Below are 27,575 nucleotides of genomic sequence, written 5' to 3' on the forward strand. Positions count from 1 at the left end.
TGCTTTCCTGGAAATGGCCCATCCACCACTCCGCCCCAGCTGCACCAGGAAGGCCAGGCTTCCAACTCCACATTTTTAGTCTCAGAGGCCCATGGAATCTCCTGAGGGATTTGTTTTTATTTTTACCATTTATTTATTTTTGTTTATTCTTCTCTTAATTGGCTTATTTGGCTTGACATTAAAAAATAATTTAAAAATAATGTTTAAAACAGTATCACTGTGTTTCTTTGGCGGGGGAGGCTATTGTTTGGTATCTGTCTAGAATCTTAAAGTTCTTGTTTCATTTTGTTACTTTACCTGTCATAACTGGTGGATTATTTCTTTCAACATACTTGGTTGGTAAGCACTAAGAAAAAAATAATACCAGTGCTTGTCCAAGTCCCCGCACAAGAAATTCTAATGTAATTAGAAGTTGAAAGTTCTTTTTTTAAAATGTGTTTAATATTACCATTATCAGCAACAGTAACAGTGGTGTGGAGTAATAGAAAGTGGAAAACCTACCTGTGTGTGAACTAGTCTCAGATCTGCCTGTCTCCATCTTCCACACTCTTTCCTGCCTCCACCTCCGTCTGGATTCCTCCAGAGAATTTTAAAGGGTTCCTCTGTCCACACAGCAGGCCATTAGCGAAGCAGCTGCCTGACAGTGTTCTGAGACCTCCTCAGAAATGCAGAGCCTCTAATCACCAGACCTGGACAGTCAGTGTAGGTGAGCCCTATGCTTAGGGGGCTGGGGGGTGGGGGCTCAAGTGCTACAGTCCTTCATCCTGTGTCTGTGGGTCTACAGCACACGCGGACACACACACACACACACACAAACACACACACACACAGTCTCTCTCACACACACACATACTCACACTCATACACAAACACACACACACACAAACACACATACACACACACTCATATACACTCATACACATACACACACACACACTCACACACACATAGACACATACACACACGCACACACACACAGTCTCACACACTCACACTCTTATACATATACACACATACACACAAACACGTACACACACGCACATACACACACTCTCGCACACACATAGGCACACACACACACACACATTCACACTCATACACACACTCACACACACACACGAATCCACACACTCCACCCATTCCAATTTCATCCCTGGCTCCCTTCCCAACTATCCTACCCCTGATGGTGGGGACAAAGAATGTTCCGGCCCTTTCTGTGAACACGGATGTTACAGCCATAAAGCCATCAGCCGCTGCTGCTGCTCTCAGCTGAGGGGATTCAGGATGGAGAAAAACAGGATCCTGGCCCCAGGTAGCTGAGGTGCAGAAAACCCCCAGCTACCTGGTGCCTTGGAGTTCACAGGTCTCTCCTGTGACACCCTCTGTGAACCACTTCCTTTCTGTTGAAGTGTGAGGACCTCCTACGAGCGCGACTGGGGCTCATCCAAACCAGGCCCTTACATCTGGGCCAGATCGCTGTTTGGACATGAGCACGTCTATGGTCGTCTCTCCCGGCCTCCCCCGATCCCGGACCCCTGTCCAGCCCTGCTGGCCTCTAGGCTGCCCTCGCCTTCTGCAGAAGCCCAGCACTCCAAAGGCCACTCATTAGGAAGCTGTGGGCATGATGCCTGAATAGGAATCTTATCAGAGACGATAAACGTGGGATTGCATCATCAATTCAATGGACGTGAGTTTGAGCACTCTGGGAGATGGTGAAGGACAGGGAAGCCTGGCGTGTGCAGTCCAAGGGGACATGACCGAGCGACTGAACAACGACAACAACAAAAGCAGAGCTAACACCCTGCTGGATGTGAGTGGCCCAGCCCTGGCCGGCCGGCAGCCGAATCCTTAATTCCATTTCCTCTCGGTTATTAAAATGATTTTCCATGAGATAGTCCCGGCTCAGCAGAGCTGCAGACGAATAATGGAGCTAAGCGCCTGGAGGAACCTGGCAACCTGGCTATCCCCTCCTCATCTGCTGTGTGCTGGCAAAGTCGTGGGATATTGTTGTGCTATAGTCCTGGTGGGAACTTCTCTCCTCCCCAAGCCTTTATTTCTCACCCTGACCCCTGATCTCCCAGCAGCCAATCTACTCTCCCCCGTAAAAAGTCCGGAGCAAAATCTCCTTGGAAAGCTCTGGGCCCCGAATTTCCCTGGTGGTCCAGTGGTTTTAAGACTTCGCCTTCCAATGCAAGGGGTGCAGGTTCAATCCCTGGTCGGGGACTTAAGATCCCACATGTCTCCTGGCCAAAAAACCAAAACATAAAACAGAAGCAATATTGCAACAAACTCAAAAAAGACTTCAAAAAAAAAAAAAGAAGAAATCTCTGAGCCCAGGGCCACAAAATAAGAGGCACAGAGCCACAGAATCAGCTATTAACAGCTTTGCCAGCTGGGTAGACGCCTGGAGACTGTTCTAGGCCGACACCTTCATTCATAAGTGAGAACCCAGAATCCTAGGGGGATGGTGCTGACCTCAAGGCCACGTGTCAGGCAGGTGCCAAGAGCAGGAAGAATGGGTGCTTGCACCTGAGAGGAGCATCGCAGTCATAAGTCTTCATCAGTTCATTTGGCAAATATTCCTGAACATCTGGAAGAACTTTGGTGGGCGTGGTCTATACCTGACACTGAGCATAAACACGGATGAGAGGCAGAACCTGTCCTCTAGGAAATCACCATCGAAGGAGACACAAGACCAGACACTGAAAGTACAGCAGGTCCCACACCTGGGCACATGGAGACACGGGGAGCCAGACGGGCTCAGCCAGGCCGTGTGTCCCAGCCCCGGAGGGGCTCAAGTGGACCCAGGTCAGAGCCACAGTCGTAACCACAGTCATGACAGTAAACCCATGCCCACTCACCGCATCCCCGTCACGGCTCCCACTTACCTCCATCAACGCCCCTGCAGAGGGGAAAGGTTATAGCCAGTTTGCGAGTAGAGGAAATTGAGGCAGGGAAGCTGCAGGTCACACAGCCAGGAGGTTGTGGGGAAACTGGGGGTTGAACCTGGTGCTCCAGCCCAGAGCCCACATTCCACTGTGCTCCAGGCTCCCCCCTCTTAGGGGACCTTGGGTCCTCTGTGATGAACCCGGGGGAGCCTCCCGCCACCACGGGCTCCAGGTTTGCAGGTGGTCCCAGTCCTGAGTCCTATTGAACAGCCTGGGGTCCTCCAAGCCCTGGCCCTGCTCTGACCTCCTACCCTGTCTCTAATCTGTGCATCCCCAGGCCAGCTGTCAGAGTCACTTCCAAGAAACAGAGGATGGGGGCCTTGGCCACTTGGCCCCTGGAAGCAGCACTCTGACCCACTGTGCACAGAGGCTCAGCTTGGAGGGGCTTCTCCCTCCCAGGGGCTCCTACACGCTCTTGTCCGGATCCCTCATTTCTGAAAAAAGGGGGCTACCATCTCACCATGCGGGATGTGTTCCTGGGTCAGCTCACAACAGTCTGGGACAGAGGTGTGATCATCATGGCATTTCACAGAGGAAGGGTCCACCCAGGAGACAGCAGTTCTGGTAACTCACTGCAGCGCTCAATTGTTGGCCGGAGAATCCAGGCTGCAGCCCCAGCTCTGTTTACTCCAAGGCTGGCTGGAGTTCATCCATGACCATGAAGCTGAGCGGGAGCCTGAGAAGCCTGTGTCTTTGGCTTCAAGCTCCATCCAGCTGAGCTAACCAACCGTGGCCAGAAAGCAATCGTCATAATGTCAGAAAGCCATTACGACCCACGGAGCCGCTGAAAGACGCTTCGAGAGTCCTTTCTGTGAGTGGAAAGTGATGCTGGGTGTCATGGTCCCCTGGAAACAGCCGCAGAACAATTCCCGAGCACACATCAGCCTGGCTCAGACCCTTCGCGCCCTCCCGCCTCCCAGACAATTACATCCTCCGAGCCGTCTGTGTCGGGAGAACAGTGCGACGTGACACGAGAAAGGAGGATGCAGACGATCTCGGAGCTGCACAGGTCGCCCCTCTGAGGCTCCCTGATGGGGAGCGGGCAGTCCTACGAGGCAGCCACCTGTCCCCCTGCCACTCCCCACCACAGCATCCGGAGAAGCCTCCCCTCCACCCTCTGCCCGGGGCTCCCAGGGGCGCTTCTGCCAGGCGTACTTGCCGGCACCTTTCCTGTAGCTGATTTCCCGAACTAGGCAATAAGTGAAGTCCATTGCCATTTTGCAGGGAAAGCAGCCGCCAAATTGAGCTCATTAGCTTCAGAGCACGTGCGGCCTACAAACCTTATCCTGTCACTTTCCTGATTACAGTCCCAGTGCTCTCTCACTGACCGAGGAAAACGTCTCCCTGACCTGGACACGGGCTCTGGACCGTGGACCCTGGCTGCATCCCAGGCCTCCCTTCTCCCCGCTCCCCCAGTCCCGGCTTTTCCCTTGTCTCTCCTCTTCTTTCCAAACAAGCCTCCCTCTCTGGACGCCTTTGGGTGGGGCCTCAGCACGTGTCACTTCTGCCAACCGCATCCTCTACCTTACCATCCCCTCCTCTTCTGCTTTTTCGAGTTTCTGTTTCAAGTCGTGTCTTCAGAGAGGCTCTTGATCTCCTAACAGTCTCTACTCCCTCGTAGCATGTATGACCCTTGTGGAGAGTCTCCTCCTGGCGTCTGCTCCTCAGGAGGGACCGACAAAAGTTGATGGAAGGAGAAAGTTGGAAGAGACTCCTTACGTAGCTCTCCTGGGTCCACCTGAGATCAGGACTGGAGCCACTGTGTTCAGGATGGCCCAGCACCCATGCCTGACCTGGAAGTCACGGCCAGCCTCCCAAGGTCACAGGCGTGAGTGTATCTCCCTCCCCACCCCACCGCTCAGGCAGGACTTCCGCATTTGGTGATCACACAGGACTCATTGGAAAAGCCCCTGATGCTGGGAAGGATTGGGGGCAGGAGGGGAAGGGGGTGACAGAGGATGAGATGGTTGGATGGCATCCCCGACTCGATGGACACAGGTTTGAGCAAACTTCGGGAGATGGTGAAGGACAGAGGAGATGGGTGTGCTGCAGTCCACAGGGTTGCAAAGAGTCGGACACAGCTGAGTGACGGAACGACAAAAGGACTCCTAGGCCATGCCTTCCTCCCTGCACGGTGTTCTCCTGGGAAGCCCACTCCAGCCCTGGGCACAGGGAAGGACCTCCTGTTCTGTCCTCCTGACTCACCACGTCATGGTGGCTCTGTGCTTCTGTCACATTAATGATGATTTAAGACGGTGGGGGATTGGGCCGGTTATTTCCTGTTCCGTGTAGCCAGACAACTCTGGAGCGTTTCTGAGGCTGTTACGCCATCAAGAAAGGGTTGTCGGGTCTCACTAATCCCCACCTCCTCCCTTTTCCTGGTCCCCAGAAAGTTAGAGGCACTTTTGAGCCTCTAACTCTGGCCATCAAAGAGAATGGTACCCCATTACACCAACTAGATGTATTATTTGTTGTTGTTGTTCAGTTGCTAAATTGTGTCTGACTCTGCCACCCCATGAACTGCAGCACACAAGGCTTCCCTGTCCTTAACTATCTCCTGCAGTTTGCTCAAACTCATGTCCATTGAGTCGATGATGCCCTCCAACCATCTCATCCTCTGTCACCCCCTTCTCCTCCTGCCCTCAATCTGTCCCAGCATCAGGGTCTTTTCCAACGAGTCAGCTCTTTGCATCAGGTGGCCAAAGTATTGAAGCTTCAGCATCATCCTTTCCAATGAATATTCAGGATCGATTTCCTTTAGAATTGACTGATTTGATCTCCTTTCCATCCAAAGGACTCTCAAGTGTCTTCTCTAGCACCACAGTTTGAAAGCATCACTTCCTCGTCTCTCAGCCTTCTTTATGGTCCAACTCTCACATCTGTACAATGACTCTTGGAAAAACCATAGCTTTGCCTAGACGGACCTTTATTGGCAAAGTAATGTCTCTGCTTTTTAATATATTGTCTAGGTTTATCATAGCTTTTCTTCCAAGGAGCAAGTGTCTTTTAATTTCATGGCTACTGTCACTGCAGTGATTTTGGAGCCCTCCCAAAATAGACTCATATTATTAACACAAACCAAATATGACTTTTCCTGGGGGAAGCAGTGTGTGTTGAATTCCAAGGTGAAGTGGACGCTGCAGGTTTCCACTGCTCCTCTCCATGCAAACCAAGCCTTAGGCCAGGTGGGTCTCCAGGAGGTTCTTGGAAATGCAGGTAGAGAGCCAGAAGCGGGGGCCTGCAAAGAGCAGCCCAGGCAGGGCTGTGACACCTCAGTAACAGAGTAGCATTTAGCTCTAATGGAAGGCCATGCATGTCTTGATGCCAGGCGGTCACTGCCTACCGGGGAGCTGGGAGATGAACATCAAGATTGCAGGGAGACACGTGTGAAGCCTTTAACGAGCTAATGAGCACAGTCACCACGCATGCCACTCCCGCCCAGGGCTTCTGGCAAGAGTCTACATGTGCGTCGTCTGTAGGGCTGCCCGGCTCCCTGGGCCTAAGCCCGTAGCCCTGGGATCTGGCCAGCTGCTGACCATGCCTACTGCTCCCCGGGGACCTTCAGAGGTCCACAGGCCTCAGGCGCTGACACCCAGTCATGCTTCTCAGTGTCAGGGCTAGAATGCAGGCAGAAATGTTATTACTATAGCAACCATAACTGGAATGTCCATCGTACTTTCAGTTTCCAGATGTGTTTTCTGGTTCTTTCAGTTGATTTCCTTGGAGTCTCAGGAAGGTGCAGTGCCTGGCCCAGACTCACATAGTTAGCAAGCAGCAGCGCCAGGGTTTGACTGGATGGTTTGGCTCCAAACCTCTGTCATGTGGCAAAGTTGTCCAAGGATGGATGCTTGCCTTCAGAGCAGGGGTCCGCAGGGGCCTGGATCCTTGACTCAGTACCCTAGGGGCCTCTTCTGCCCCGTGGACTCTGGCTGCCCTTGAGGCCGAGATGTTGACTGCACCCTAGAAGTTGGTAAAGATCCTTTTCACTTCCGCAGTGAGACATGATCTCTCGATAGAATATAAGAGGGGTCCAGGCCTCCTTCTCTGAACGTGACGGCCTGGGCCCCCGTGGGGGCTTGCAGAAGCAGGCAAATTCAGTGTGATCTCTTTCTGGACCAGCTTGGGATGCAGCCCGCCTCACCGCGACCTGGACACAGCTCGCATCACCTGCCGAGGGGTCAAGACTGTGGGGGTCGCGGAGGGGGGTTGTGCTTAGGGAGAGTGGCTGAGGGACCCTGTTTGTTTTCAGAAGGGAGCAGGCCCTGCCCACCTAGAGACTGACCAGCAGGCGGTATGGACCAGGAGTCCCAAGGGCAGGGACGGGGCTGTGGACTCTGTTGCCAGTGTCTGGCTGAGCCTGGAGCCCATGCCTTTTCCAATACGTGTTTCTTTCAGCTAAATTTCAGATCACTGAACAAGTTGTGTCTGGGTCTCACCTGAATGTAGGCTGATGGCTCCCAATGGGACGGGCGCACAGCAGCCTTGGTGGCTCTGGACAAGGGGCCGGCATGTCCACTGTGGTCAGACTGCCCAGCCTCAGGAAGCCAGGCTCATCCCAGTGGTCTCAGGACCACAGGCAAGGGTCTGGGCCCAACACACCCAAGGGTCTAAGGTGAGGTAGGAAGCTTCACAGGTGGGGCTGCACTCAGAAACCAAGGCGTGTGGACAGGTGCCATTCAAGATGCCAGGTGGGGAGCAGGGATTCAGAAAAAACAGTCTTTAGGAAGGGAATTCAAGAAACCAGGCTGGGGACCCTCCATGCCGTAGAGAAGGTGGAGAGAACAAGATAAAGCCCCAACCCTGTGTGGGACCTGAGACTTAAAGATAGGAGATAGGGCTTCCCTGGTGGTCCAGTGGTTAAGAATCCGCCTGCCAATGCAAGGGACACAGGTTCCATCCTTGGTCCAGGAAGATCCCACATGCTGAGGGGCAATTAAGCCCATGAACCACTACTACTGAGCCTGTGTGACTAGAGCCCATACACTGCAGCAAGAGGAATCACTGCCATGAGAAGCCCACTCACCATGACTAGAGTAGTCCTGACTCCCCAGCTAGAGAAAGCCCGTGCGGGGCCATGAAGACCCAGCACAGTCAACAGTAAATAAATAATAAATATTTTTTAAAAAAGATAGGAGATAAAGCAGAGCAGAAACCCAAGGATCTGAATTGGTCAGAAGGCCAGGGACAGACTCCTGACCAGGGGGCCACCCCGAGGCACAGCGATGGGCTGGAGCCAGCTATCAGTTGGCTGGGTGCTGAGTGTGGTGCCCAGAGGAGAGGAAGGCCACAGAGACAGGGCAAAGGGGAGATGGGCATCTCCTGAGCGGCACAGATAGAAGGGACAGGAACCTGGAGCCCTTGAGTCACGCTGGGGCACGTATTGAGGAAGTCAAGCCCATCTGCTGTCACCGTGTAGACTCCACCTGCAACCCCACTCTGTCCAGGGGAAATACGGGCAGAACGAGAAAGATCTCTGCCCTCGGAGCTTGTGGTCCAGCGGGGAACCTGGACCTCAGTGGACCTCAGAGCAAGCAGCGTGTACAAGCAAGCCAAAATCAGACCAGAAAAGGGGCATCGCAGCTGCAGGCTTGGGGAGAAGTGGGGTGGGGATGGAATGGGGAAGTTCCCCAGAGAGGGAAGAGAGAGACACGGAGAAAGTCACTACTGGGTTTTGTAGTCTCAAAAGAATGGAAGAAAAAAGGAAGGTAGGAATGAAGGAAGGGAAGGCGGGAGAGAGAAAGGAAGGAAGGAAAACAAGGAAGAAGGAAAGAGAGAGGGAGGCAGAGTTGGGGAAAACAGGTTTGACAAGTGAAGCGGTCTCCCGCGGGAATCCCCAAGGTCAAGCTGAGACCTCATCCCCTACAGAATGTACTCAGAACGGACACTGCTTGTTTCCCACTGAGTCAGGGGAGATGGCAGTCCCACTGCAGCGCTCCCACGGGCAGGAGGGAGGGGGCTGCTGTGGACGTGCTCCTCCATGTCCCCCAGGCTTCACTCTTGGAGCCCCAGGAGCTGATGCAGCAGGCGCTGAAGGCCCAGGGCCCGGGGAGGCCTCTGGGGTGCCCGCTTCTCGGCTGGTGGCTGGAGAGGCCCGAAAGACTGCCGGTTCTTTGCTCAGCGTGGGCCTCCCTTCCAGGCCCCCAGGGATGTCAGGGACACCTGCAGCCCCCAGAGGCCTGGAGCTCCTGGAAGCGCATCCTCCTTGCTGGCTCTCGGCGGCCATGGAGGATTTGACCCCATGGACCATGAATGGAATCTCCAAAGCTGGATGGACAGGACTGCCTACTCCCATACTTCCACCACAGGGGGTTCCCCTCGAGTGCCCTCTGGGGGACCCCACCCCGGTCCTTCCTCGACCCCCTTCCTTCTTTTAACACTCTTACTGTTGTCCTCGAGTTAAGTTTCTCTATTTTTCTTGTCCAAAACATATGATGAAAACATTCCATGATTTGCATGCATGGTATTTGTCTCTAGTTATGACGAGAGGCCTCCCCAACTGGAAGGGCAGAGGACTGAGCACAGGGTGGGTGTAGGGGAGCCGGGGGGTGCAGAGGGCATCTAAGCAGGCCTGGAGATGGGGTGGCTCCTCCATGACCCCTCTCCTCCCCCCCTCCCCCACCCTGGAGCCCAGAGGCTCAGCTACCAAAGTGGAGGGGTGAGGGGGGCCCTGTGCTCAACCCCAGGGCTCTGGGGAAGCCAACATGTACGAGCTCTAGTGGTAAAGAAACTGCCTGTCAATGCCGGAGACATAAGAGACACGGGTTTGGTCCCTGGGTTGGGAAGATCCCAGAAATAGGAAATGGCAACTCACTCCAGTATTCTAGCCTGGAGAATCCCATGGACAGAGGAGCCTGGTGGGCTACAGTCCATGGGGTCAGAAAGACTCAGACACGACTGAAAGACTTAGCACACACGCAGTGAAAGGGCAGGCTCCCTGCCGCTGGAATCAGTGGTCATGTTCCCGGGCACTGCCATCCAGAAACCCCAGCCCAGAATCAAGAGCTCAGCCACCACCTCCTGCCTCCTCTGGACCCTCCCAACCTTTCTTGCCCCTGACCTTGGTCCCTCTCCAGGCTACATCTGGCCTCCCATTCCAGAGCACTCGATGTTAGCCCATGTCCCCTGACCCCAACTCCAGAACCCTCCTCCCATCCCCAAGGGTCACAGGGGAGATGCCCTCAGACAGGTCCCAGCTTCACGGCTCCCTCACCAAGCAGCCGCCTTCCTTTTGAGAGCAGCGCCATCCGCTCTTCTGTTCCACTGTGGCCTCTGACCTCCTCCTGCACGACCCCCCCCCCTACGCCCGCACGCCCCCAGAGCACGAGGAATGCAGCCGCCCCATCTCTTCACTCTCGTGTGCATTTATTGAGCGCCCACGGAGTGTGAGGTCCTATGCCCAGGGTTCGGAGCCACAGTCTAGTCAAAAGGAGACCGGAGCTAATACAGAGAACGTTTCATAGCTGGGAAGGGCTGGGGACAGGAGAGAACTAATCACAAAACAAATTTCTATTGGAAAGCAACAGAATCTCCTCTGAGAGTAATATATATTCTACGCACGCGCACACACACATACGCACACACACTCCTGTGATGAACACGGACGTCACCCGCTTGACTGTATCTGCACACACATACAGGTGCGCGGGGTTAAGTAACTAACCGGGATGGTGTCCGCGCACGCGCACGCGCACTGCCGCACGCGCATAGAGTCTGGCTTATGCTATCAAAGACACTAGTCTCCAGGTTCTAGAGAAGCAATCTGACCTAGATGCCTGCAGCATGCAAAACTTGAGGATCCGAGAGTCACGGTTAAGGAGGACGATGGGGACACGCGTGGACTCCTCCATCGGGGCCCGGCTGCCGCGCTGGCCGTGGCTCAAGGTCGGGAAAACAGAGCCTCTGAGAAGGGCCCCCCGGAGCAGAGCCGAGGGGCTGGGGGCCCTTGGCCCAGGGGCAGGGCCCTCGGGAGGCCGGCGGAGTTCACCAGTCTCGAGGGCACTCCAGGATGGATCGTGTCGTCCTGCAAACAGGGTCCCTGGTGGTCGAGCCGCAGATGGGGGCGAGTTTCCGGGCTGGCTCTCTCGCTCTCTGCAGCCTCCCACGTGTGCTAACGCATTTTGTAGTAATTAGATACAGATGTTTCGCACAGCTGTCCCTTAAAATCCAAGTCTACTGTGAAATCGAGGTCTCGCTGCAAGGGAGGAGGAGTCGAGGCGTCAGCACCGAGGAGCCCTGGGACCACGCCCCTCCCCGCAGGCGGAGGGCCGCGCGCATTTGAGCTGCTAAGAGCTTCCAGCTCAGGACACCCCACCAACAGCCCTCACGAGCCTCTTCCGGAGCCTCATTATCCTCTTGGGAAAGTCGTTGGTTTCTAACCTAAATCTTTCCTGTGAGAATATAGAAATGTCCCCTCCGGTTTCAACTCGGGAGGAGTGGAGCGATTGCTCCTCAGAGGAAGAGGCCCCAGACAACCCCCTCCCCCACCCCCAACCTTGGCATTTGCAGGGCCAGTGCCCGTACCCGCACCCGGGGAGTGAGGGGGCGGGCCCAGAGAGAACCACACCATCCAGCCCACCAGGCCAACTGGAGGAATGCGAACTTGTCTTCCAGGCCACTAGACACGTGGTTTCCTGGCTCAGCTCATCCCAAACGAGGTGAAACCCATGGCCACAGTCTCTGCTCAGGGAACCCCTCTCATCAAGGGCTGGAAGCTGCCCTCATGGTGGGGAGGGTCCCAGGGGGCCCTGCAGGAGGGCTCCAATGCTCCAGTTTTAAGGGGTCCAGGTTGGGTGTTTCTAGGGTGCCATCATGGCCACACCTGCCTTTCTTCCACTTCGCCTATAACTTTCCTGATTGTGCACAAGGTGCCCAGGTCCCTGCCAGCCAGTGGGGGAAACCCCCTCCATGTCCCTCCTCCTCTCTGCGCCACCTCCCCCTCCAAACCCCCAGCTCCCCCAGCACTCACCACGTTTTTGGCATTTGGCTTCATGGATATAGTCCCGTAGATCTCCTCCCCTCTCCGGACAGTGAGGTAATCTTCCAGGTAGAAGACGGTCTGCTTCCAGTGGGTGTAGGGGGCATCAGGGGCTGAGGGAGAGAAGGGAGAGTCACAGGAGACGCCTCCAGGGGCTTTCCTGGTGGTCCACTGGCTAAGACCTCTGCGCTCCCAGTGCAGGGGAAAGTGAAAGTCGCTCAGCTGGGTCCGACTCTTGGCGATCCCATGGACTATACAGTCCATGGAATTCTCCAGGCTAGAATACTGGAGTGGGTAGCCTATCCCTTCTCCAGTGGATCTTCCCGACCCAGAAATCGAAACGGGGTCTCCTGTATTGCAGGTGGACTCTTTACTAGCTGGGCTACCAGGAAAGCCCCAGTGCAGGGGGCCAGGGTTCAATTCCTAGTAGGGGAACTAGATCCTCCATGCTGCCGCTGAAGATCCCACGTGCTGAACTAAGACCTGGTGCAGTCAAGTAAATATTTTTTAAAAAGAGAGAGAGAGATGTCTCCAGAAGGGCTGGGACCCCACCCGGAAGCTGCTGGGTTTCTTCTGGGACATGCTGAACACTCTGCCCAGCCCTGTCACTGGGTCAGGCGCCCAAGTTCTGGCAGGCCTCCCCACTCAGCCCAGGGGCTCAACTTGTCATCAACTCCCCACGCCCTCCAAACTGAGGATCTTAGTGGACAACCAGAGGAGAAACCAACTGACATTACAAGGTCATACCAAGGGTGGTATTAACACAAATGAATCTCAAAATGCTGCTGTTTCATTGGTTCAACAGAGTGAAGACTTGCAGACAAATGTAGGGGAGAGATACAGAGGGCAGTCCATCCGGTCTCCTGTTAAATGATACCACTCACACCAACTCCACGGCTAAACCAGTTTCCCCAGTTTCATGGATATCCCAGCCCTACAGATAGTTTTCTCTGCCTGCCTCTCTGCCTAGTTCACAAACCATGGGTGGGGGGTGGCTTCAGGATGATTCCAGTGTGCTACATTCTTAGGCACTTTATTTCTATTATCATTACATCGGCTCACCTCAGGTCATCAGGCATTACATCCCGGAGGTTGGGGACCCCTGCTATAACCCATCCTGCTGCCCTTGGCTTAGGCCTGCCGTGGGGTTTCGAACAAGCCTTCCTACCTAGATAGGGTAAAAATTCAGAATGATTCTCCTTCTACAGACCCAATGCTGGTCCACAGCTCACACCTCATGCATGAACCAAAGTCACACTGATGCTCACACCTCTCATGAAATCCCATCCATCCTCTGGGCTCATGACAAATTCTACTACTAGATGAGGGGTCCTGTCCCAGAAGCTGCCGTCCCTCGGACACTCTTCCCTCCTTAACCACCAGCCTCTCCCTTCCTCATCCTCCAAGGTCAATTCTCGGGAGAGCCTCACCTGACCACCTAGCTGGATTAAGGGCATCCTGAGCCTGTGTGATTACTGTAGCAGTCACACTGCTGCATAACCATCTCTGTCTCTTTTTACTTTCTGTAGTCTCCACAAGACTGCAACCTCCATCAGGACAGGGGTCTGATGGAATACTATTACACCCTTGGAGCCCATCACCATACTTGCTAGGTCTGTGAGCGCCGAATACATGACCGATAGTAAAAAGCCAGAGCGGGTCTGGTGTGAGGCTTCAAGGTACCCAGGGATGTTCAGCAACATTGAGGCTTTGGAACCAAAGGGTTGTAGAAAAATACATCTTACAGCCAGTTCCTCTTGTCCTGCAGGCTCTTACCTTCCTCCACTAGGAGGCGTGACTCACGAACACTGATTCATTCTCTTTCCATTACAACCAGAGTTGAAGGTGGGAAGCCTTGGGGAGGACTTTAAAATATTTCAAAGTCTGTCACATGAAAAGTCTGTGGCCTTATGGATGGCTTTGGGGGCAGAACAAAGGCTAGGCCCTGGACATCATCAGAAGGCAAAGTTTTAATTCGCAGGAAGAGTTGGGGCTGTCCCTCAGTCATACTGGCCACTGGTGATCCAGCCTGAAGGAATTCACACACAGCCTGCCTGGAGATTTATCGCAGGTCCCGCAGTGGGACCAAGATCATTCAACCCTCAGGATCTATTTTAACTGTCTGTGTCCTTCGTAAGAGACTAGCTTGATCATATGTCAGTGCTTTGAATACAGATCTGAGTAGCCTTCAATATGTGTCTTTGGGAAATCGATGCAAAGTCAAGGTCGTGGGGAGAGGAAGCAGCCTGAGCATTTGGAAGGGCTTGAAGGAGAATCATGAACATGGAGTCTGTGCTGCTCATATTGTGAATCTCCAAACATGTCCAGCCTTCCTGGCCTCCAAGGCATACTGCTGTCCGCGGGCAAAGTCCAACTGTTCCCAGTACCTTCTCTGCCAGTGGCACCTAAACGAATTGTCAAAAGATAGCTTCCGGGGTGTGCGGAGAATGGCAGTTAGTGACTGACAGCACTCTCGACGCCACCGCCACCCACGCCCAGACAGGTGCCACTCCTTTTCTTAGAGACCTTCAGGCAAGGAGATTCCAGCAACTTCCTCTGTCTCCTAATCAGATGCCCTGGGAGACTCCCAGAGACTTCACTGACTCAGATCTGCCAGCCAGCGAGCCCAGACCATCCACCTCTGATGCTGACCCCCCAAAACGTGCCAGCCTTGAGTTGGAGGAAAGGGATTTTTTTCCCTCAACATCAACATTAAAAGGTTAACAACTTCCCCAAACATCTCATTTCTGTGATGGGTCCACAGACTCATTGTCTAAAGCAGTTTTTTCAATCTGGGGCCTCCATCAGGATCTCCAAGAGAAGCTGATTGCAATGTAGATGTTTTGACTCTGGTCCTAGGGATTTGAAATGAGTAATTCTAGGGTGTGAGAAGGGGGCAGGTTTGCCAAGACATAAAAATCTCATGTAGATATACAACCAAGGCCGCAATGGCTGTGCAGACCCAGTCCTTCACACCCTATACATCTGTTGGGTGGGTATCAGTGGAAAGGACATTTAATGAGGCAACAAGAGGCCCAGTGTCCAGCCTCCTCCTGCACTGTGACTCTGGCACGCACGTTCTACATCTGCAGAAGGTTTATCTCCTGAGGGACTGTGAGGATTAGATGATGGGAAGCGGGGGAAGACCGAGTGTGACCATCTCCTGTTGCGCCCAGGTCCATGTTCCCAGCGTAATTATCAAGAGCTCTCCTCTTTACTCTCAAACTGTCCTCAGTTGAAAGATGAATTGCACGGTCACCTTAAATACAGATATATTTATATAACATATCAGGCCCAGATCAGTGGTTATTGACTCTTTGTGGAAAGCGGTATGTCATGTCATTTATCCATCAACTATGGCTCTGGTTTGTAAAGCAGGGCTGCCGCACTTGGTCTGGAATGTTCTAGGACTGATTCCCCAGAGAGTTGCTGTGCACAAAGGTGAGCACTCAGCATCACTGTGGACCACGACATCCGGAGATGTGGTCAGTGAATGGGCTTTTTCCTCCCTCCCAGCCCCAACTACAACTGTCAAGGTCATATCAGTGGCTTTTAAATTTCCATTATAATGATACTGTCATTCACTCCCTCATTCATGCATTCGCTCATTCATTCATGCATTCACTCCCTCATTCATGCATTCGCTCATTCATTCAGCAGACATCCACTCAGGATGCCTATCATACGCTTGACATGGTCCTAAAAGTGGGGAACAGCAGCCAGTACAGCCTTGCCCCACGAGATCCAACAGCCTATGTGAGAAGACACTCGGGTAGCTGGCCATAACGTCCAGTGGGAGTTGTGACTGGTTGTGACAGAGGCTGGGAGTGGGGCACACAGGGGCCAGTGGGTACGAGCAGAGGGCCCTCTCACAGGAAGATTTTTCCTGGTGCTTCTGGAGTCAGAGTGGAATCCTGCCTTCTGGTCTCTTGCCAGTGATTAAGGGGATGGTAGTTCTGGAATTTAATACTTCTTCAGCTGTGAATTTGTAATTCTATTCCCTAAGGTTTTCACAAGCTTTTCAGAGAATTCAAGACTATGCATGAAGAAGCTTCTTTGACCTGGGAAGCTGACTCAGTGTCACAGGGTAGCCAAGCTGGGAAAGCGGCTGCCAGGCCATTGAAGTCCATCCGGGCCATTTCACTCATGATGAGCCCAAAGGCCAGAAGGGACCCACTCAGATTTATTTCCACTGCCGGCTGCCTTCCCTTGCTGATTCCTGGAAAAACTAGTACTTAACCCCAGGCCGCTTCCACTCAGCACCGCCCGTCCACCCACTCAGTCTCCCCAAGGGGCCCAGTTCACATATTCCACCCCACCCGCAGAGGATATGTCCAGGGGGCAGGGCCGCCGGGCCCGCCGGCTGGTTGGCACAGCCCAGAGCCCTGCGTGGCTGTGCCCATTTGCAACAGCTTCTGCCCAGAGCTTCGGGGGGAAGACACGGGCAGAGCCATTAGCAGGGATGGTTTCCAAGCTGCACAACGTGACGTGCTTTCCAGTGTGTCTCCTGGAGCAGCTCCAGCCCCCGGGGGCCCATGGGGAGGAACCACTTAGAACAACCTGCATTTCAGCTTAAGTTCAAAGCTAGCTGAGACCAAACAATACCTTATTTAGGCCTGTACGTACACATGAAACAACTTTTTAAAAATAGCAGGGGATAATTAACCCAAAATTCAGGATAATGTTCATCTGGTGGCGATGTGGGGAATGGGATAAGGGGACCATCCAGGTAGATGCAAAGATGTTGATAGCATTGACGTCCTTGAGTTAGGTAGTAAGCTCACAGGGATTTATTTTGTGACTCTGAATTAATTTAATCTCCTGTGTTATCAGTCATATCCAACTCTGCGACCTCGTGGACTGTAGCCCACCAGGTTCCCCTGTCCATGAAATTTTCCAGGCAAGAATACTGGAGCAGGTCACTTCCTACTCCAGGGGCTCTTCCTGACCCAGGGAGCGAACCCATGTCTCCTGCTTGGCAGGCAGATTCTTTACCACTGAGCCACCTGGGAAGCCCCCTGAATTAATTGACTTACATTTATTAATTATAAACCTTATTGTATTATGCTTGTTAATAATATATTTCAGTTTAATATTTATATTCTAATGAACAATGGTTTATCTCATGATATTAACTAATACATTTACATTCTACTAATAATAAACTTATTTCTAGTCACTATTTCATTCGAATTAACAATACTTTATTTACAATCTAGTTACTGAGCTAGGTGGCAAGTTCACGAGTGTTTGCTGTATTAATTAAAACATAAGCAAAAAGTGAACCGCGCGTGGCAGTATGTCATAGCAGTATGTCATGAGCCAGGAGTCAGGATTAATCTATTTCTGTGCATCTGGGGTCGCTAAACACAAAGAGGAAATACTCTTTCCTCGGTGGTCAGAGTGCAGAGGGTCTGAGTAAACCCGACTGCCAAACCCATGCCAGCTGGTAAAGATGGTAGGACATCTCTTACACGCTGGATCAAACCCTATGCTGACACCCACCAGAAACAGACCATCTCAGGGAAAGAAAGACCCCGGCTGGGAGCTAGCTACAATGCTGCAGCCCAGGCATTAGAGACACAGAACTCTTTCCAGAGAACCCTTGCCCCCTGACTTTCTCATCTCCGGCGCAGGGTGGGTGGGCCCTGCGGGAGGCATATCCCAGGGCTGGAAGAGGAGCCATGTGGCTCCACCCTTGGCCTCCAGTCACAGCCAGGATCCTCCAGCGGGCTCCTCCTCAGCCCCACTGCCCCACCCTTCACCACTGAAAGGCTGAGTCCCACCCATCTGTCAAGGTCCAGGTGAAATATCCTACTCCTTGTGGGCTGAAGGGAGGGGAGCAGCTGATAATGACTGGGACCAGGGTCCTCTGGTTTTCCCGGGATGAGGAGGCACCAGGGCTGGCCTGGCTGATGGAAACCAGAGGATTCCACTTGGTGGTCAGGGGCATCACCTCTGGAAGAAGCCCTCCTGTGAGGAATTAAGGTAAGTCTCTTGCCTGCTCTTTGCCACAAGAAAGTCTCACTCCCCTCCATACCCTCTCCTGCACACAGCAGGTGCTCAGGAAACACTAAATGAATAAGCATGCATTCAAAAAGGCAGCCCCAACACCTGCCCCTGCCCACCCGACACTGGCTCTCAGCGCTGGCCACAGCTGCTACAGTTTTTTACCTTCTCCTCTAGCAGCCAGAACTGTGGCATTCCTCCAGGACTGGAGAGGCTTGCGAGGTGCCAAGTGAGGATCCCTGGCTGATGCCCCCCGGCCCTTGCCCCACGTCCAGGCTGGGGAGATCACATCCTACAGAGCCTGGGCACCAGGCCAGGTGGGTCTGGAAGGCCAGCAGGAGGCTCACCTGTGGAAAATCCCATTTTCTTGTGGCACTTGGTAAACTCGATATTGAAATAGGTGACCAGGGCGTGGACGTAGTCGTTGCGCTGTACCTGCAGGCAGAAGGCAGACGTGAAGGACAGCTCCTCCGTCTTCACCGTGTAAATGTCCACCTCCTGCAGTCCAGAGGAGAGAGAGTTCGGGTCAGCACCTCTGCTGGGTCTGGGTCCCGCCTGAGGCTTCATCCCCCAGGGAGACTACAGACCACAGACTCCCCTGGGTGTCACATTTCTTGGGACCATGTCCCAGGCCCACCCACCACAAGCTCCCGCATCCTTTCTCGGGTGGAGTCTGCTCAGTGCGTGCATGTGTGCATGCTCAGTTGCTCAGTCCTCTCCGACTCTTTGCAATTGCATGGACTGTAGCCCGCCAGGCTCCTCTGTCTATGGGATTCTCCAGGCAAGAATACTGGAGTGAGTTGCCATTTCCTTCTCCAGGATCCAAGGATCCAACTCAGGTCTCATGTCTTCTGTGCTGCCAGGTGGGTTCTTAACCACTAGCGCCACCTGGGAAGCCTCTTACTGGGGGGCAAATTCCAAGGGGTGGGGTAGGGAGGTGGGGTGCCCCAGAGCCACTGCATTAAAGCAGCCACCTGCTCCATCAAGCCCTCCTGGGTTCCAGCAGAGCTGAACTACTCATTTCCCATCAACAAGAGACACTGAGAACCGAGCCCACACAATCACAGGCTGAGCCGAGGGAAGTCTGCTGACCATTTATCACCAGCTGGACAGTTAAATACATAAAACGGGGAAATAAGAGGTGAGAATTTTTCAGTTCTAGCTGGGAATGGAGAACACAAAGAACTGATAACTCTAACAGTTTCATCCGGGAAGTGACTGAAAATCAGTCTTGGGTGGCAGCAGGAGTCATGAATGACGGTTTGCAGTGTGGTGTTCTCTCTGTGCAGAGGATGCTGACCTGATGTGGGCCACCTCCAGTGAGACAGGACAAAGCTCCCCAGGCATCCAGACCACTTTTGGTGAGGTCTAACTGCTGGGTTGCACAGTAGGGACCTCTGTCCTGAAAGCTCTGTGCAAGCCAGACAGACACCTGTGTGCCTGGAAATGGTTCCCAAGGGTGTGCCTGAGACCCGGATGATGGAAGATGCTGGGAATAAGTAGGAGAGAGGGGTCTTAGGGGAGGGGGGAGGAAAGACAAAGAGGCTTTTATCTCTACAGGATTCTAGGATGAAGAAAGGAATCCCAGGACCTTCAAAACCAAGTCCTGCCTCCACAGGGTGGACAGAGGCAGAGGTGAGGCCAAGTCAGCGGCCAGCCCAGAGCCCCATTACGGTGCAGGGTGGCAGCTTCAACACCCAATGACCTGTTGGTTGGGAAGAGGAAGTGACTGCAGGTGTTGGGGACTGTGGGGGCCCTTGATGTCGGTGACATCACTTCAGATAAGCCATGCTATGCTTCTAGAGCCTAAGGATGGGGAACAAAGACTAAAGGTCCTTGTGGGGCCAGGTCAGGCATCCAGAATCCAGCGGAGTCAGAAAGCTGGTCCCCTGTTACCCTGGGAATGCGTGAGCCCTAAGAGCATCCCCAGGAAGTTAGTGGCCCTGGACACCTGACCACCCCCAGGCAGGATTTGCTCACTGCCTACCAGGCGGCCAGTCCTCCCCAACGTCTCCAGTCAGTAGGTCCTGCTTCAAAACCAGCCTCTGTATCTTCCACCCACAGAACAAGCCAATGCCTGCTCCTGCTCACATGGATCCCCCAACTTTCTCTTCTCCTGTGTAAACGGCCTCTCCTAAGTCATGATTTCATCTCCTTCTCCCTCCTCACTGGGGCTTCCCAGGTGGAGCCAGTGGTAAAGAACCCGCCTGCCAATGCAGGGGATATAAGAGACACGAGTGCGATCCCTGGGTCGGGAAGATCTCCTGGAGGAGGAAGTGGCAACCCACTCCAGTGTTCTTGCCTGGGAAAGTCCCTGGACAGAGGAGCCTGGTGGGCTACAGTCCATGGGGCTGGAAAGAGTTGGCCACAACTTCTAGCCTAGGGGGTCCCTTCTAGTGGGGACCTACTTCTAGCAGCTGTGTGCTGTGTGTGGGCTCATTTGCCTCCTGACCCAGGGATCGAGCGGGCATCTCCTACACTGGCAGGTGGACTTTTTCACCATTGTGATGCCTGGGAAGCCCCACTTCTAGCAGCCTCTGACCTCAAGGACCACCCTGCTGGCTCCTACCGCCTTTAGGCAGGTAAGCCCCTCCCCCACTGAGCCGCTCTCAGAATCCGTGTCCTTCCCACCTGGGACCAGAGTGCAGCGGCCGGGGGCGTGGTGGCGGCGGTGTCCTTCATTCTATGCCACCCTGTGAGCTTGGGCATTGCCCCATCGGGAAGCCTGTCTAGCTACAGCACCTGTCAGCTCACACCACTGGTCATCCCTCCCGTGCACGCGTCTGGAGGTCCCTCCAACCCAACAACTCTCAGAGCACCAGAGCTTAACTGGGTTTTTGTTGGGGGCTTCAGCTCAGTCTCCAGGGCTGGGCTCATGGTGTCTACACTCACTAGCTTCTCCATCTCTTTCTCCATTGGGGCCAGCCCACCTGTCTCCAGGCTCCTCCCAAAGTCCCTGTCCCTGTCCCTGTGCCCTTGGCCACCAGCCCAGCCTGGTCTTTGTACACTGCTTCTGGCTCAGCTCAGCGGTCTCACCGCCTCTGCCCCTGTCCCCACCATCAGACCAGAGCTCGTTAGACACGGGGACCGGACGTGATGGTCCGTGCACCCTCGGTGTGTGACCTGGCCCCTAAAACTCATCATTTTCCTCCTGACACTGTCTTCCCGCCTGACGACTCTCCCTCCCACCCACCCCCAGGCCTCCCCTTCAGTGTGCATTTGTGTGCGCTCAGTCGTGCCCAGCTCTGTGTGACCCCATGGACTGTAGCCCGCCGCTCCTCTGTCCACGAGATGCTCCAGGCAAGAATAGCTCCTCTGTCCATGAGATGCTCCAGGCAAGAATATTGAAGTGGGTTCAGACCAACCCACCAACCTAAGATGGATTCAGGCTATGCCGCTCCCTGGATCTAAAGCCTTCCAGAACTTTCTAGGACTCACCTATAAATATCCCAGCCTCTGGGCCTGGACCCAGAGAGCAACCTGGGAAGTACGCTGTGTGACTCACCTGGACTTGGTTTCTCCCTTCTCTGGCCTCCCCTCACTTCCTCACCACTCTCAGTGTGCACAAGAGCACACATGCACGCATACACACGCGTGCACACACACACACACACACACACACACACACCACCCCATCTATCAGGGATTCTGTCTCTATGGGGTTCTCAGATGTCCATCAACAAAATGTCAGTGCTCTGACAGCATTCTCTAGGTCCTCTGGACATTTGCCTCTAAACAGGGGCCTCTGCAGGAACAAAAGCCGTCCAGACTGAAAGTCTGATATACATTAAAATGGGAAAGACAGAGGGGCAGCTGCTCTTTTGGAGTGCCCCTCCTCCGCCCTGCCATCTGTGCCTCATAGACACAAGGCCCTCTGGGTCGGATCCCCCCTCCTCTTAGACTCAAAGTCTCCAGAGTCAGACCCATCACCTGCCCCCCAGAGCCCTGATCCCTCTGCCAGAAAGCTTCCTCTTTCTGCAGCAGCAGCAGCAGTAGCTCTGAGACCCCGGGGGGACCCCTGACGAGGCCTCAGGCCACACCAACAGGCGCAGGGCTCCGCAGGCATCGGTGACTCTGAGGAGCCAGGCCGCTGCTGTCCCCACTATGTCATGTTACAAACAGACATCTCAGAGCAGAAGGCTGGTCAAAACAGAGTCTTAATTATCATCAAGTGTCACAAGCCGCAACGTTAATAGCGATGAAAATAGCAATTAAGTGTGTGAAGAAGGGCAACTGTTTTCCCAACAGACCCGGGAAGACAGTGCTGAGCACAGTAGCAAGAGCTGATGGACGGCTCTCCTGGTGGCGGAAGCAAACACAGCCGACCTTGCCCTTCTCAGAGAGCACAGGAAGGAAGGTGACTGGCCGGGGAGGGCCCGGAGCTCCGGTTTCTGCCATGCCTCCAGCCCCAGGCTGCACTCAGGAGAGACCCTGGCCTGTTCCTGGCTGGGCGGGGGAGAGGAAGGAGGGGAGACAGAGCAGGCCAGTCCAGGACCAGCAGTGGGCATGCACAAGGGCTGTGGCCACCCCTGCCCGGTAGGGGCAGAGAGTGACCTGGGAAGGAATTTCATCCCCTGTGGGAAAATGCTTAACGGCTCCATGCAGCTGCCGTGTGCCATTTGGGCAAATTCAACGGCACCAGGTGGTTTCCCCTCATACTACAATATTTGCAGGAATGTTCTGCACCATGGGTGAATTATTTGGAGTGTAGTTTGCTGGACCTGGGCTTCGCTGGTGGCTCAGATGGTAAAGAACCCGCCTGCAATGCAGGAGACCCAGGTCCAGTCCCTGGGTTGGGAAGGTCCCCTGGAGAAGTGAATGCCTACCCACTCCAGTATTCTTGCCTGGAGAATCCCATGGACGGAGGAGTCTGTCCTGCAGACCCCCACGGCTCCACAGTTCATGGGGTCGCAAAAAGTCAGACAGGACGGAGCAACTAAGCACATGATAGTTTACTGGACCTTGTTTGGAGCGTCAGAAGGGAGAAGCTTCATGGGCAGAGGGGCTGGTGGGAAGAAATAAAAGGACGTTTGCTCATCGTGAGTCCTGCCTGGACTCGGAACCGGCAGAGGTAACAGGTGACAAAACCCTCCAGCGCGAGGCCAAGGCAGGATGAGAGGGAAGCATCCTTTATCTGATGGGACCTGTATGAGGTTCGCCTAGTTTTATCTGTCCTCCAGGGTCCCTTCTAAATCCAAGACGACAAGGGTTCCTTATGAGGAACACAGTGACCAGGGACTGGGGACTGACTGCTCTCGCCTGGACAAAGCCGCGGTTTGCATTCACCCTGCAGGAACCTCCCCTTCCCCCAGTGGCCCTGGGCTCTTCCCTGTCCCACCCACCAGAGCTCCTGGAACTGCAGTGATGCTCAATGGACCAGAGCGGGCAGGTGTGTTTCAGCACAATGAGGGCTGGGGGGAGGGCCCAAGACAACTGACACAATGAAGCTGCAGACACAGTGAACCCAGATTCTTTGATTAAAAAGTGAACTTGAACCCTGTGAAACGGATGGCTTTCAAGTACCAGGAGTTCTCCTTGGGTCTGGAGGACAGATCAGCATATGTAAATGCAGATACTTAGACAAAGGGCTGGAAAGGTTAACCTGTTGTGTGGACAGTGGTCACCTCCAGGGGGAGCGTGGGGCTGGAAGGCTGGGGAGGTCCCACCCGGCCACGTCACAGGTGCGCTTGGAAGCGGGGGAGTGTGACGCTGACTACATAGCCGATTGAGGTTTGGGATTTCTTCCCTAAAGCCGCCGTCCTGCTCCGAATGGGGGGGCTTCCCCCGACCTGAGCCTCCAGGACTTCTCTCTCTGATGCTCCCATTCCCCCGACACACACCCCCGCTCACATCACCAGGAGACATGCACTGACCACCTCCCAGCTGTGCCACCATGGAGTCCACTAGCCCTCTTTCGACAGCTCTGCTCAGGGCCAGTGCCTGCTCTCATTGGTCACCCTGGGCTGCCAGAGGCTCCGGCCAGCCGAGGTGGCCTTGCCTCATAGCCTAGGGCCCTGCAGGAGCCTGCGTAGCTTTGACCCCAGGCCTGAGCATCCATGTGGCACAGTAGGCTTCCCTCACCCCCAGGCCCATGCAGGACGCATCTGCAGACCTTTATTAAACAGGCGTTGGTCACCACTTGCTTTGGATCCACGATGTCCACCAGGGGCTCCTTCATGGCAACGTCCCGAATACAAGTCATGTCAAAGCCATAGACGTTCTCCCACCCTGTGGGGACAGAGCGAAATGTGAGGGCCAGCAGCGGGACCCCCAGAAGTCCCTGGGGCCCCCTGAGTCCTAGAGGGTGGGCGGCAGCTTGTGTTCCCTGGTCTGACGACAGGAGAGGTGCTTGCCTGGGGGAGAGTTTCACAAGGTGCCAAACGGTCCTTCACACCATCTAATGTGCACAGGTCCCGATTCAGGGTTAGGAAAAGTGAAGCTCAGAGAGGGTAAGAAACTTCACCGAAGTCACAGAGCTAGACTCCTGTCGGGCCAGGACTAGAACCCAGATTCCTGACTGTTCTGTATCTGCTCTCCTCCCTTCTCTCTGAGCCTCAGCATCTCCTAAGAACTCTCTCCTCCACCGTCCCCATTTCTACCCCACTGCCTCGGCTCCATCCTGCCCCACAGCTATAAAGCCATCTCCCTCCTACCTCCCATCCCCACCTACTGAAGCTCTCATGAAGCAGAAAGAAACATGGGATTTCCTGGTTCATGCAACAGGCTGCCATTGGAATCCCAGTGCCATCTTTTACTAGCCAGCTGCTGCTGCTGCTGCTAAGTCACTTCAGTCGTGTCCGACTCTGTGCGACCCCATAGATGGCAGCCCACCAAGCACCCCCGTCCCTGGGATTCTCCAGGCAAGAACACTGGAGTGGGTTGCCATTGCCATTTCCTTCTCCATGCCCTCATGCAAATCTCCTAGCCTCTCTGATCATCCATTTTCTCAACAGCAAAATGTGAGGTGGGGATCCGGGGTGTCCAGCAGAGGCCTTGCTTTTTTCACACACCACAATGTCCTCATTAGGACCCATCCCGTGAGACACATCCCCCAGGTGGGGCACAGAGCAGCCCAGCAGTGCCCCTTTGCCCCCAGGGGCTGCTCATAAGATGCATTAATCAGGGATTCAGGGTGCAGGGTTGGAAGTCAATGAATGCAAGTCTGATGGTCCAAGTGTTGGTCGCTCAGTCATATCAGACTCTTTGCAACCCCATGGACTATAGCCCACCAGGCTCCTCTGTCCATGGGATTCTCTAGGCAAGAATACTGGAGTGGGTAGCCATGCCCTTCTCCAGGGGTTCTTCCCGACCCAGGGACTGAACCTGGGTCTTATGCATTGCAGGCAGGCTCTCTACCATCTGAGCCACCAAGAAGTCCATGATGGTGCCAGGTCACTGGTAAATGACGATCATCACTGGTACCACTGCTTGATCACCCAGCCCTGGCCGGACCCATCATTGACTCTCCCCAGCAACCGCATGAGGATACCTCAATAAAGCAGATGAGAAAATGGGGCTGGCAGCAGCTGGCGCTCGGCTTACATGCATGTGGGATACTGGGCTGGTATCCCACAGCAGGGAAACCGTGGCGCTAGGGCGCAAACCCTGTGTCCTAACCAACACAGTCATGAAAGCAAGCAGGAATGCCATTTGCTTGCCCCACAGTGCAGAGCCGTCCCCAATCTTTTTGGCACCGGGGACCAGTTTAGTAGCTCAGCTGGTAAAGAATACACCTGCAGTGCGGGAGACCTGGGTTCGATCCCTGGGTTGGGAAGATCCCATGGAGAAAGGAACGGCTACCCACTCCAGTATTCTGACCTGGAGAATACCATGGACTGTGTAGTCCATGAGGTTGCAAAGAATCAGACGTGACTGAGTGACTCTTACTTTCACCGGTTTCATGTAAGACAATCTTTCCCCGGACAAGGTTGGGGGAGGTGGTTTCAGGATGATTCAAGTGCATTACATGTGTTGGGTGCTTCATTTTTGCTATTTTACGTGAGCCCCACCTCAGAGCATCAGCATTAGATCTGGAGGTTGAGGATCCCTTAGCCGAGTCTAGTTACTGGGTGGCTGAATCTCACTTGTTCGTTTACTCAGAGGAGTTTAGAAATACATTGAACTAGACTTGCTTTTGGAGAAGGCAATGGCACCCCACTCCAGTACTCTTGCTTAGAAAATCCCATGGACGGAGGAGCCTGGTGGGCTGCAGTCCATGGGGTCACTAAGAGTCAGACACGACTGAGCGACTTCACTTTCACTTTTCACTTTCATGCATTAGGGAAGGAAATGGCAACCCACTCCTGTGTTCTTGCCTGGAGAATCCCAGGGACGGGGAGCCTTGTGGGCTGCCGTCTATGGGGTTGCACAGAGTCGGACACAACTGAAGCGACTTAGCAGTAGCAGCAGACTTGCTTTTCTCTTAAATCTTACAGGATTAAATTATTTTTAAATGTTCACCAAACAAATGGAACCATAGGAAACTTATGTCCCTCTGTGTCTTTAGGAGATGGGGGTGAAATGAGGGAGGCGTGAACGGCCAGGGAATGCTGTTTTCCTTTTACTCAGGATCTTTTCAAGGGCACACAAAGACTTTCCTCGGAAAGAAGAGGCTGAGAAAATAATCATCTCCCAGAGGGCAAGCACTTGTGCAATTTTGGCTTGAGGATTAGATGCCAGTCAGCTCCCATTCTATACCCGAGGCTGGAGCCAAACTCCCAACTTAACCTATCTGTCTACATTTGGGGCTTCCCTGTTGGCTCAGATAGTAAAGAATCTGCCTGAAATGTGAGAGATCTGGGTTCGATTCTGGGTCAGGGAGATCCCCCACAGAAGGGAATGGCAACCCACTCCAGTATTCTTGCCTGGAGAATCCCATGGACAGAGGACCCTGGTGGGCTAGAGTTGATGGGTTACAAAGAGTCAGACACAATTGAGCAACTAACACTCAACGTTTGGGGAAGTGTGGCGACAGCTCCAGAGAAGATCCCCTGCTAGAATCTGGAAAGAGTTGTCCATGCTTACCCAGGTAAAACATGCACACCCACACACACTTTTTTTAAAACCCTTTCTCAAGACACCTACCGCTACACATCTGGTCTTACCCTCCGCCCTGCTTTAAGTTAAGGCTCTGTGAAAGTGTATCTGAGAGTCCATGTGAAATGGTTAAAATCCTGGGTTTGGGCTTCAAATCTTGGCTCTGTTTATTTGCTGTGCAAATTTAGGCAAGAGTTTAACCTCTTGAACAGCTGGTTTCTTCTTTAAAATAGAGACGATGAACTTACAGTTACCGGGGGATGCGGTGGTGCGGGGGGGAGGATTGGGAGAAGGGATAATTAAGGGATTTGGGGATGGACATATATCAGATCAGATCAGATCAGATCAGTCGCTCAGTCGTGTCCGACTCTTTGAGACCCCATGAATCGCAGCACACCAGGCCTCCCTGTCCATCACCAACTCCCGGAGTTCACTGAGACTCACGTCCATCGAGTCAGTGATGCCATCCAGCCATCTCATCCTCTGTCGTCCCCTTCTCCTCCTGCCCCCAATCCCTCCCAGCATCAGAGTCTTTTCCAATGAGTGCATTGCTATATTTAGAATGGATCACCAGTACAGCACAGGAAACACTGTTCAATGATATGCGG

At 53.8% G+C, this 27,575-nt stretch overlaps 1 protein-coding gene across 3 annotated transcripts in view; it reads right to left on the minus strand.

Moving 5' to 3' along the window:
* Positions 1–10,289: 10,289 nt before the first annotated feature.
* The window catches only part of PRMT8 (protein arginine methyltransferase 8), a 70,818-nt gene continuing 53,532 nt past the window's right edge, over positions 10,290–27,575 (minus strand). The window contains exons 8-11 of one of the 3 annotated variants that reach the window (XM_059886729.1): positions 24,044–24,159; positions 18,279–18,429; positions 11,914–12,035; positions 10,290–11,139 (exon numbers count right to left, since the gene is read on the minus strand). In XM_059886729.1, coding sequence (XP_059742712.1) covers positions 11,056–11,139; positions 11,914–12,035; positions 18,279–18,429; positions 24,044–24,159 — 473 coding nt within the window. In that variant the 3' untranslated portion in view covers positions 10,290–11,055. The remainder of the gene's footprint in view (positions 11,140–11,913; positions 12,036–18,278; positions 18,430–24,043; positions 24,160–27,575) is intronic. The other 2 variants (XM_005207195.5, NM_001206873.1) reach the window with 2 other exon arrangements.

Source organism: Bos taurus, chromosome 5 (genome assembly GCF_002263795.3).
Source record: "Bos taurus isolate L1 Dominette 01449 registration number 42190680 breed Hereford chromosome 5, ARS-UCD2.0, whole genome shotgun sequence".
Taxonomy (NCBI): Eukaryota; Metazoa; Chordata; class Mammalia; order Artiodactyla; family Bovidae; genus Bos; species Bos taurus.